Raw genomic sequence first — 12,556 nt, 5'->3', positions numbered from 1 at the left:
ATCATATTCAAAAAGACTTGAGGCTGTAATTGCTACCAAAGGTGCATCGACAAAGTATTGAGCAAAGGCTGTGAATACTTATGTACATGTGATTTGTCAGTTTTTTTATTTTTAATAAATTTGCAAAAACCTCAAGTAAACTTTTTTCACATTGTCATTATGGGGTGTTGTGTGTAGAATTCTGAGGAAAAAAATGAATTTAATCCATTTTGGAATAAGGCTGTAACATAACAAAATGTGGAAAAAGTGATGCGCTGTGAATATTTTCCGGATGCACTGTAATATTGAGTGTTAAATATTTACAGACACATTTGGTCTCCATAACTTAATCCCAAAGGGTATGGAATAGTTATGGAGGTAATTAATCCATACATGTTATTAAGCCCTTGAAATCTATTAGATTGCTTCTGTAATATCAAGTTGAAATTATGTTTCATTTTTTTTTAATTCTCAGATGAACATTTTAAAAGTTACTGTAGTTTTTGGTTTGTATAATGAACATGACATGAATATTCTGTATGCTAGTACCAGCTGTTCTGACAAATGTTAGGTATACAGTTTGTAAAAGTCATTTCAACATTCATACCTCTAAAATTAAAAAAAAAAAATCATTTGTTTTATCTAGATGACTAAATCTGTAACCAGCCCAGAGGAACTGGGAGGTCTGGCATCTCAAGTCACCACAGACTATGGGCACCTGGCACAACAAGGCAGATTGGCAGCAGCTACAGCAGAGCCTGAAGAGGTAAGAGACCTAGAGCCTCACTGGCACAGCTACCCTCTAAGACTAAAAAACAGTTTAATTTAACTCCTTTGGAACGTGTGGGTCAAAAGCATTGGTCTCATCGACAGCACTTTGGGTATCCCATATTAAAATCTGTCATTGGGTGTGGGGCCTGGAGAAACCCAACTGGTTTATAAATGTGTGAAATTAAAATAATACAGGTGTGTGCAAAAGTATTCAATCTTATTGAAAGTCATAATTTTCTGCATGACAAATAATTTGCACACATATTTGTTCATTCAGTATTTTTAAAGTGAACTCTTATGCTATTGCAATACATTTCCAAAGTCAAAATAAACTGTTTTCTGTAGATATTTAACTGAAGAAAAGCTCAAAAGGTAGTGTTTGCATAAGTATTTGAACCTCTGTGCTTTGGTAGCTTCAGGTTTACACAAGTGATAAATTAATCAAAATGAATCACAAACCCCACAAAGATGATAGTCATTTGACCGTAATTAGACATAATTAGATACTACTTGTGAGTCCTTTATATCTGTCTAGATATTAAAAGCCCCCTTTGTAAGGCCATCGTTTTTCTGGACAATCACTGCAAAAATTAAGACAAAGGAGCATTCTGCTGATGGGAGAAACAAAGTCATTGACAAGAAATGTCTAAAAAAAATATTGAAAAGTTAAGCACTGTGGGGTCCATCATCAGAAAATGGAATGTTTATCACAGCACCCACAATCTTACTGGAACAGGCTGTCCCTCAAAACTAAACATCTGAGCAAGACATTGACTGGTGAGACAGGCTACCAAATATCCAACCATCACTCTCAGAAGTCTGCAATCCTCTTTGGCTGAAAGTGGAGTGAAGGCCTCTATGAGAGTGTTGCAAGTAAGAAGCCACATAAAAGAAGGTCCATGTAAAAGTAGAAATGGCATTTGGTACAAAGCATGAGAAAGACCCAGATAAGATGTGGGACAAGGTTTTATGGTCAGATGAGACCAAAACAGAACTTTTCAAAGAGGTTTGTGTAGTGTTAAACCTAACACTGCCCATGCTTCAAGAAACACCATACGTACAGTGAAATATGATGGTGGCAGCATCATGCTATGGGGATGCTTTCCTGTGCTTGGAGTTGAAGGGACAATGGATGGACACAAATACCACATAATATTGCAGGAGAACTTGTTGTAGTCTGCTATGAATCTACAGCTCTGGAAAAAAATGCATCTTTCAACATGACAATGACCATAAACATAAGGCCTAAGCAACACTGGAATGACTTGAAAACAGAAAGGTGATTGTTTTAGAATGGCCAAGTCAAAGCCCTGATCTTAACTTTATTGAGAATCTGTGGCACTATTTTAAAACTGCTGTCCAGAGGCACCATCCCAAAATCCTCAAAGATTTTTATAAATTCTGCCAGGAAGAGAAAAGGGAAGAATCCCTATTGAACAATGTGCAGAACTGGCACATACTGTACTTACCCCAAAAGAACTAAGGCTGTTATTGCAGGAGAAGGGTTGTCAACAGAGCATTAATGTGTAGGCCTTGAATACTTAAGCAAACACTAATTTTGGAGTGTTATTTCTTCAGTTAAATATCTACAGAAAATGGTTAATTTTGATTTTAGAGATGTATTGTTACAGCAGAAGAGTTCACATTAAACATATTAAATGGATAAATACCATATATACCTGCATTTAAGTTCTCCTGCAGATAAGTCAGGGCTTTATTTTACTGTATAATTTCCAGTATTTTATGTCGGTCATATAAGTCGAATGCGGAAAACTCATGCTAATTGGTCCAAGAGATTATGATATGCCAATGCCCACCTGAGAGAGTAAACACGGAGCACACTGCCTTTTTTTCTATGTATTGTGCCTATGTGACCATATGGTAATACCCGAACTATTCCGAAACAACGTTTGCACTGTTTTGTGTTTTTTGTATCTCATACCCTCATACACCTTTATTGTAAGAGCATCTCTTATCTATGATGGAGCGTTCACTCAGAAGAAAGTATGAAGCTGGTTTTAGATTAAAAGTCATTGAAGTGGTGAAAGAAATTGGTAACTGCACTGCTACAACAAAATTCGATGTGTCTGAGAAACTGGTGCAAGATTTTAAGGAAGCAAGATGATGTAAAAATAAATAAATAAATAAGTGTCGCATTTTTGAACGGGCGTATAAGTCGGTGTCTGATTTTATGATTGATTTTTTGGGTTGCAAGACCTGACTTATATGTGAGTATATACAGTAAGTGTACAAATCTTTTTTCATGCAGAAAATTATGATGACTTTCAAGGGAATTGAATACTTTTGCATGCCACTACAAATACTGTTTAAGTGCTTATAGGTGTCAGTTTTATTTCCAGATAGGCCGATCAATTTAAACATACAGTAGAAATAATGAGAACCTGATACTTTTAATGTATTATTTGTCCAGGAAAAGTACTTTTTTTGTCATGAAGGAAATGTCACATTGGAAGTCATTAAAATGTCAGCATTGTTTATGCAAAATATAAGGCATTTTGGCACAGTGAATTATGTTCAAATCTTTCCAAACTTTAAAACATCAGTGTGTGTCTTTTAAAATATTGAATTTTCATGTTACCACAGACCTTTACCAATAAGCAAGTGTGACTAAGTAGCTAACTTTAGCCTCTCCACAAATCATGTTAACAAACCATATGGCTCTTTGATAATGCAGGAGAGAACAGAATTTCTCTTAAGAACTTAATTTGGATTTTGAGCAAACTGAACCCATATTTAGAATGATCACACATTACCTTCCTTGGCAGCATTAGACATGAGGGGTGGGCACAAGTATTTTAAGCAGATTTGAGCAGCACTTATCGGTGTGCAAATACAGGGACCCATGGGTTAAGGAGCCTTGCTAAGAAGCATACTAACCTGATAAAGTGCTGGAACAAAAAAAAGTACAGTGTATCCCTTAAGGTATCATTAAAAACGCACATTTTGAAATTAAATTTTAATGATCCTTGAAAAAGAGAAGTAAGCTACTGGTGCCCTGAGCTTGTAGTACTCAAGGGACAAACCTGCCAAATGTACCATGTGAAGTCTGAAACTGGATCATTTAATCATTGCACTATTTTATTATCATTTTAGCATCATTTAAAGTGTCTGACTATAAGTGAGACTTCTGACATTGCATGGCTTTCTATTTATGACTTTTTTACAGTCCCAGTGAGGGGGATATAAAACACATTGGTTTAAGCCTACGTTCATTTTTCAGATTGGATTCCAAATAAAGATGAGAGTTCAGGAATTGGGTCATGGGTGTATCTTCCTGGTCCAGAAAGCAGGTGCCCTCCAGATTACTCCAACAGACAGTTTCACCAAACGTGAGCTCATTGAATGTGCCCGTGCTGTTACTGAAAAGGTATTCCTTTCTCTCGGTACTCCTTTCCTATTTTTCTTGAAATATTACCTTAATAATTAATTAATTATATTTATTAATTTATTAATTATTATTAATTAATATGTACACAATTAAAACAAAGACTTCAACATTTTACTTGTTTATCTTTTCCATGATGAGCAGGTTTAGGGAAATGTATGGATAGATGTTTGCTCTTTGTTTGCTCTTTATTTTTGTAGAAGTTTTACAATATAGCAACTAAACAAGATAGTCAAGTTAATGTATGTCATGTTAATGCATGTCCAAATCTTTTTAGTCCTTTAAAAAAAATAGTACAAAATAGCACACATGTTAACAACATTGCATTGTCTGTAGAGTGATGTCAACTGCCGATGGGAGCACAGAGAAGTTTCCAGTACTCATCTAGGATGGTTTGAAGCCTAGTCTTTTTATTTATTTATTTGTTTGTTAGGAGAAGTTTCAAAAACAGATTTCCTGTAATGTGAAATTAATCCCACTGCACCTTCTTTTAGGCACAGGCTGTTCTGTAAGAAGTATTGAGAAGAGAAAAAAAGGTTTTGAGGCATATTAGCATGATCTCATGCTCACACATATATTCGGCTATAAAAGTTTGAACAAGCGATGAAATAAAAATGTGAATAGAAATAAGCTGTTAAAGAAATCAAAGAGCATTTGAGAAAATATCTTGTGACAGCAAATCATGATGTGAAGGTGTTTTTTATGCACTTTGTACATCCAAAAGTACACTAATAATGGACAGTACTGTCAAAAGAGATAAATGTGTCCTTCCCTTTTTTCCCCCACAGTTTGCAGAGGTGTTGATCGTTTAAAAAATCTAAACAATTTTAAAATGAGCAAGAATTTCTTGGTCATAAAATCCATTCCAAAATAACCACGGTGCCAAAATTCCCCCAGTGTTGTTTGTGTTCTGAGTCATCATCATGACAGAACTATTCTTGTTATGCTTTGGTGGAGTTTCATGTGCACCACAGGGAGCTGTTCCCACTGGAAGTTATTCAGTGTCTCTCAAGTCAAATGCATATAAAACAAGGACATATAAGGAAACTCTTCTATCGCAGATAACAGGTAGTACTGCCCTACCCAGTACCATCATGCCTGACTAAATAATAATAGCAGTGGCTGAGAAGTGATTTACTAACTTTCTAAGGGTCTCACAGTGAGTTGAATATGTAGGTTAAACCTTCAATCAAACTTTTGTACTTCATGCCATCATCATTATGCTTAGTTCAAGAAGGTTTTTCCTCCTTGTCAGTGTGCAATGTGAAACAGGTCACGCTGCATTTACGATGCTGGGCTGTGATTTTGCCTTGAAGCTGTATGGTCTCCTGAGCCATAAAAAAACACTAAATATTGTGCACCAAAATATGACAGACAAATTATATAAATATACATTGTTCTTATTAACACAAGTAGCCCACTCCTCTAAACAATAAAGTATCTGGTTGCAGTGTTTTGTTATATAATGCAAAGGTCACTCAATTATTCATCAACAACAGTACTTTTACCCATTTAGATAAAAGCTGAAATTTAGTAAGATGGTACGTCTAGGGTAGTAGGTACCTGCTAAGAAAGGACAATTCGATATATCCACATTTATGGGTAAACCCTCCCCCATAACAGAAACACTAAATACCCCAGATTCGCAATAAATGCCTTGAGAGATTCACTTGAAATGTAGTGGTTTTATAAAAAAAAAAAAAAAAATTATCTGACATGTGTTTTTTTTTATTTTCTCAATATTTGACAAAAATAATTTTTACAGCGATGGGGCTATTCTAACACCTTTTATTGGCACGACACTGAGAATGGACTGCACAGAGTTATGGGGCTTGTCATGGATGCAAGTAAAGGCCAGCGGCAGAACAGGAGCACAGGAAATAGGGTGGAAGGAGTGAGGTGTTCTGCACAGGGAAAAGAGGAGGCTTGGGCGAGTGGGGATTATGGCTTTGAAGGGCTCTTTGTTTTCATGTACTAACATCAACACACTATGATCTCCATTTCCCACACTGCTCCTCAGTAATCATATACTAAAATTAATGCACTACAATTCCAGTAGTGACACCCCCCCACACCCTTCTCCTTGAAATATGTAATAAAATCAACATGCTCCGATCTCTAAGGAGGACCACTACACTAAAATGTCATGTGAAATTTAAAACACATTTCAAGGGGGTCCTGTATAATTTCACTTCCACCACTGGACGGGATTATATGTGGGAGAGCTGTAGAGTGGGACGAGGAAGGTTTTGTGAAGCTCAGGTCAGATTTGTTCCCATTACAGCACGAATAGGGTTGGGAGGAAGACAGGCAATAATACAGAAAAAAGTGGTTTCTTTGCATCTAATGCAAGCAGGTAGCGACAGCACCATTTTAAATACCAGCACAGCTCAGTTAATGAATCCCACTCAACCAAAAGGGAGAGGACTGGACAATCATAAATATATTGTAGTTCACAATATTATTTCTTTTTACTTGCTCCCTTCTTTACAATCCTTGCTTCTCTCCAGTTTTGAGCTTTACTCCTTCATAAAAAGTTCTTCCCTTCATTGTTCACATTTCAGACTCCCATGTCGTCTTTTCTCTACCAACAAATACATTACTATGATAGAATTATGGGGAGAAAACCAGTGCTTGAAGTGGGCAAGTATGCAGCCCCTCAGTAATCATTTAAGAAGCCTCCAAGCAATACTATTGGCTGTTATTATGTTTTACTTCAACCATGACAGGAAGCATTCCCAACATTAAAACATTTAATTCATTGCATCATCTAAATATGCAGCCTCTAAACAATATTGCCGTTTGTAATTAATTGAAGTACAGCATGATTCATTGTTACAAATTTATTGTCTGGTTTTGGCTGGGGCAAAAAAAATAGAAGCTTGTTTATAGAACTGACGAAAAGTATGGCAAATACTCCTTAAGTGGACAACATAAACAAATGAAAGGCATAAACATATAATAATAATAATAATAATAATAATAATAATAATAATAATAATAGTTAAAGCACCCATTGTTCCTAGTGATTACCCGTTTCAATTCAAAATACACTAGTTATCTCTAAATTTATGTTTTGCAGTGGCCATCAATTGAAGTCAATGTCAGTCACTAGAAAAAGCAAGAGTTGATAAACAGCAGGAATGTTTTAGTCATGTGCAATTGTATGCAGCATATCCAAATGTAAGGAGATCAAGTAAATTAACAATATTAGCCCTTGCTAAAAAAACAAACATTGTATACAGAAAAGTGCGGAGTTGTTACTTTGTACTTCTGAAGCATTCATATAACCAATAGAACTATAACTAAGGCTCATCGTCTTTAGAAATAAAATACAAAACATGCACATATGTTTAATAGCCATTTCTCATGCAGAAATCGGAAATAGTAAGCCGTGATCTAAGAGGCTTTGACCATGGTGTGGTTGTCCATGGTAGACAGGGTTATTTCTTCAGCTCTGATATACTGTCCTGAGATTGTCATGCATTACAGAATGTAGAGTTTACTTAGGATTGAACAATAAGCAAAATGCACTTGTTTTTTGACAGTTCTTCACGCTTAAATGTTTTATTAAAGAGAGCGATCAGAGGAGAATGGCCACAAATACTCTAACAATAGCTCTTTACAGCAGTGGTGTGCAGAAGAGCCTCTCTCAAGTAGATGGGCTACAGCAAAAGAACACACCAGGTTCTACTTCTGTCAGAAAAAAAAAACCAAACAGGAATATAAGGCTACAGTATGCAAGAGATCATGGTAACTGGATGATTGAAGAGCTTCAGAAGTCCTCTGCTGAGATGAGATAACCTGTCAGAAGGATGTTTATAGTACAGTGGCTAACCTAAGCCACTCATGAATGAAAGACACATGACAACCAGCTTGGAGTTTGTCAAACAACCTTTAAATGACTCTGACAGCTTGAAGAAAAAGATTGGGCTAAGTAGACAAAAATGGAACTCTTTAGGCAGAACACCAGGCACTGCTTATCAGCTGCCTAATACCATCACTGAAGCATGGTGGTGACAGCATCATTCTATAGGGGTGATTACCAGTGAGAGACTGGTCAGAATTCAGGGAAGGATGAATGCAGTCAAATACAGAAAAGTCCTTCCTGAAAACCTGCTGCAGACTGCACACAACTTCAAACCTTTCAGCACAACAATGACCTGAAGGATACAGCAAAGACAATGCTGTGGTGGCTTTGGGACAAGTCTTGTATTGTCCTTGAGTGGCCCATCCAAAGCTCAGATTTCAATGGCAAGACCTGAAAATGACAATTTGCAGACAATTCCCATCCAATCTAACAGAGCTTAAAGGGATTTGCCAGGAAGAATGTGATACACTGCAGAAATACAGGTGTGCAAAGCTTTCAGAGACTTGCCGAGAAGACTGGAAGCTGTAATTACTTCCAGAGGTGATCTAGGAGTCTGAATACTTGGTTACTAATGTAGACTGTGTTATTGAGTGTAGACTAATGAGAAATAATGGCAAATGTATCCATTTAAATTTTTTTTTCTCTCTCTCTCAATCACATATGATATATGTATATATATAAAAATCTTCAAGATCATCTCAGAGAGACACTTTAAAGTCCCACAAGACTTCTTGCACGTCACACCCTACTTACAAACAATTTCTCGGGGACACTTCAATGTCCCACGAGACGAGGAAGTGAGACAAAATGACAACTGCTGTACAGGCTTTTAAATGATCGTCGCACAGCGTGACATGCAGATCACGCAGCTCGGTAGCAGCCAGCAGCTAATCTGTCCACATCTCTTTAGTGTGCATTCAGCAACCCCCCCTTCACAACGTGAGCTTCAGAGAAACGAGTGGCTAGCAAGAAGTGCACCCCCAGGGGTGGTAGTTGTGAGGTTGCCGAGTGGAGCTAGTAGGGGGCACAGCTCCCTAGTATATATATATATAGATTAGATAGATAGATACACACACATACACACTACTGGTTAAAAGTTTTAAAACACCTCAGTTTTTCTTCAAATTTAATCAGTTGAAATGCAATGAATTACATAAAATGGTGAAACCGTACGCAGTAAACTGGCTGGGGTGTAAACTTAAAGTTTAGGTTAGCAAAAACTAAAAATAAGGAAATTTCAGAATATTACAAATGGGCCTTCTTCAGGGAACAATTAATAGGTTACAACCTGCAGATGGTCTGCAGTAATCAAAGTAAACTAATCCTTGCAAGTTGAAGCAAACAGTTTGCACAGGTATCCCAACTTTGGTTGATTACTTAAACACCCCTCAGTCTTTCTTAAAGCAGAGTTGGAACATACTGTTACTAAACCCTTAGATGTGCAGGCCTTTCATTTAAAGAAATTGCAAAAAAAAAAAAAATCAAAGTGTCCATGAGTGCAGTGGTGCCCCACACAATGCAAAGGCAATATTGTAAACTGGAAGAAACTCTGATAGGAAGACATCTGGCAGAACCCAAGTCACAAAATAGAGCCTTGAAATACTGGCTGTGGATTACTGTAGACTGGAAGAAAGTCTAATGGACTAATGAATCAAAATTTGAAATCTTCAGTTCATCACGCAGGGTGTTTGTACGCCATCAAGCTGATGAAAGGACGTTTGGCTGTTAGATCAGCAAAAGCTGGCTACTTTGTTGAATAAACTTTTGTATTCTTAATGATTCCTTGACAGATTTTTTTATTTGCCATTGTTTATTTATGCTACACCTTGATTTCAGTAAACATTAAGAAATTAGACTGTGCATTTCCATAAAAGCATTTTCAGTTTTGTTAACATAAACTTTAAATGTAAACTTCTGGCAGTTTACTGCTTATTTTTTCAACTGAGATCTTCTAAAATGTTCCACCAGTAGTGTGTGTGTGTGTGTGTGTGTATGTATATATATATATATATATATATATGTATATATGTATATATATATGTATATATGTATGTATGTGTATAAATATATATATATATGTATGTATGTATTGTGAACTTGGACCCGGACACAGACAGACGGACATCATATTGTCACCACACACTGTTTATTTACAACTATTATTTATAAACAAGTCACGTGCACAAACCCCAGTGCCTCTTGCACCGATTCCCCCAATGTACACAGTCCTGTGCCTCTTTTCCTCCTGGCCGCCTCCAGTCCTCACTCCAGCTCCGTCCACTTCCACCCGACTTCCACTAATGACTGTAGGGAGGCGGCCCCTTTTATAGGAACTCGGATGGGCTCCAGCTGCTTCCCGGCAATCTCCCGCGGACACACCCCAGTGTGGCGGAAGTGCGGCTGCGTACCCGGTCGTCTTCCCCCCGGCACTTACTGGTGTGGCGGAAGTGCCGGGCTCCCGGGATAATAAGGCACTGGGGCGCCGCCTGGCGGTGGCCATGGGCCCCTACAAGGCTGGGCTTCCAAGCCCTCTACCCGAGGCCTCCAGCATAACCAGGGCGGACGCCCCCTCTCGGTTTGGAGGAGGCACAAGCCCTCCTCTGGTCCTCCTGGGCGTCCTGGCCGGGCTCCAGCCCCGGCCGGGGACCACACGGGATATACCAGCATCAGGGCGCCGTCTGGCGGTGGCCAAGGTCCCTACAGGGCTGGGCTTCCAAGCCCTTTACCCGAGGCCCCCAACATAACCAGGACGGACACCCCCTCCTGGTCTGGAGGAGGCACAAGCCCTCCTCTCGTCCTGCTGGGCTGGGGACCACAGTATATATATGCATGTATATATATATATATATATATGTATGTATGTATGTATGTATATGTATATATACTGTATATATGTATATATATGTATGTATGTATGGACTCCGAACACGGATGCTATGAATTTAATTACTCCAATCTACAGGCTGTCAAATAAACAAACTACACGCCGTGGCGCAGCGTAAAGGGACTTCGTCTCTGATGCTGACATCCGAGGTTCAATCCCCGCAAGTGTACACCTGGTGAGCCCAAAATAAGGGCGAAACACGTGTCGCGTACTCTTTGCATTATTTGATAGTAAACTATATAATATATATATGTATGTATGTATACATACAGTATATATGTGTGTGTGTGTGTATATATATATATATATATATATATATATGTATGTATATATATTTATGTATATGTGTATATATGTATATTATTTATTTATACAGTATATACTGTGTGTGTAATATCCATGTCAAATGATGACTCTGTAAACATATATGTATTTAAACATATCAGTATCTATTCTGAGCCTATTATGGTATCCTCAGTTTCTGTGTATACCACAAAATCAGTGTTTACTTATAATGCTTACATATAAACCAAGGGATTTTGGAAACAAAGTAAAGAGTTACAGTAGTGAACAGAAGTAAGATCCTCAAAGCTGGTTTTCTTTGTAATGGTATTGTTTTATTTTTCCCAGGTCTCCGTGGTTCTCTCTGCACTTCAGGCAGGCAATAAAGGAACTCAGGCCTGTATCACTGCAGCCAGCGCCGTCTCAGGGATTATTGCTGACTTGGATACTACAATAATGTTTGCCTCTGCAGGCACTTTAAATGCTGAAAATGAGGAGTCCTTCGCTGACCACAGGTTAGAAATAGATGTGGATTTAAAGGCATCAAAGAATATATCTGTGACTTTGTTCTTAAAATCAGAGAAGCAAGTTCATTAATATACATTAATCCATTTCATCTTTTAATAGTCTCCAGAGTGTTTGTTTAAACATACTGTAACCTAACGTTAGTCCAATTCAGATCACGGGGGGGCTACCAAAATATGTTTAGGAAAGATTAAGACTTGCCAAATAACCTAACATGCACACGTTAGACGAGGTCTTCAGAAATCTGGAGTACTTTAAGGAAATCCCATGCAGACACAAAGAGAATATGTAGAATACCAGCAAAGAACGATTATGAGCTGGACTCAAACCCAGGTGGATATAGCATCGTAACATTTGCATATTCAAAAGTCACAAGTTTTTTTGTATTAATATTTTAAATTCACTACAAATTAGTAAACTTAAAAGCAGAAATATAGATGTCAAATTCATCATTTAATTCACCTACTGTATTACAATAAGCTGCAGTGCTATTTACATCATCTTTTAGTGCTCTGCCAGTAATGTAATTTAGCAATTTGGTATTCATTTTGAAAGTACTTGTCTATAAATAAGATGTCCACCAGGAGGCAGTCTGAACACTAATAGCACATGTGCGTTTTAGAAGACAGAACAGCACAATTCTTGGCTAGTAACATGTTATTATTGTGAATGATACTGTCTTATAATTTTATTGATGATCCTGATGATGTGGCCTTAGCTGCCTCGAAAGCTTGCATTTGTAATTTATTTAGTTAGCCAATAAAAGATGTAATTTCACCCAACTTTCTCCTGTATCCACCACTACAGCATTTACCTTAAGGCTTAAAGTAAATGCTTG

The 12,556-nt window shown here is 37.6% G+C and overlaps 1 protein-coding gene across 2 annotated transcripts in view; it reads left to right on the top strand.

The window, feature by feature from the left end:
• The window catches only part of tln2b (talin 2b), a 679,676-nt gene that overhangs the window by 593,459 nt on the left and 73,661 nt on the right, over nt 1-12,556 (top strand). For both annotated transcript variants that reach the window (XM_039773443.1, XM_039773442.1), the window contains exons 45-47: nt 626-745; nt 3,992-4,138; nt 11,542-11,708. In XM_039773443.1, the coding sequence (XP_039629377.1) occupies nt 626-745; nt 3,992-4,138; nt 11,542-11,708 (434 nt within the window). The remainder of the gene's footprint in view (nt 1-625; nt 746-3,991; nt 4,139-11,541; nt 11,709-12,556) is intronic.

This window comes from Polypterus senegalus, chromosome 12, assembly GCF_016835505.1.
Source record: "Polypterus senegalus isolate Bchr_013 chromosome 12, ASM1683550v1, whole genome shotgun sequence".
NCBI lineage: Eukaryota > Metazoa > Chordata > Cladistia > Polypteriformes > Polypteridae > Polypterus > Polypterus senegalus.
Note: the sequence above shows the minus strand (reverse complement) of the source record. Positions and strands in the feature narration are given on the sequence as shown.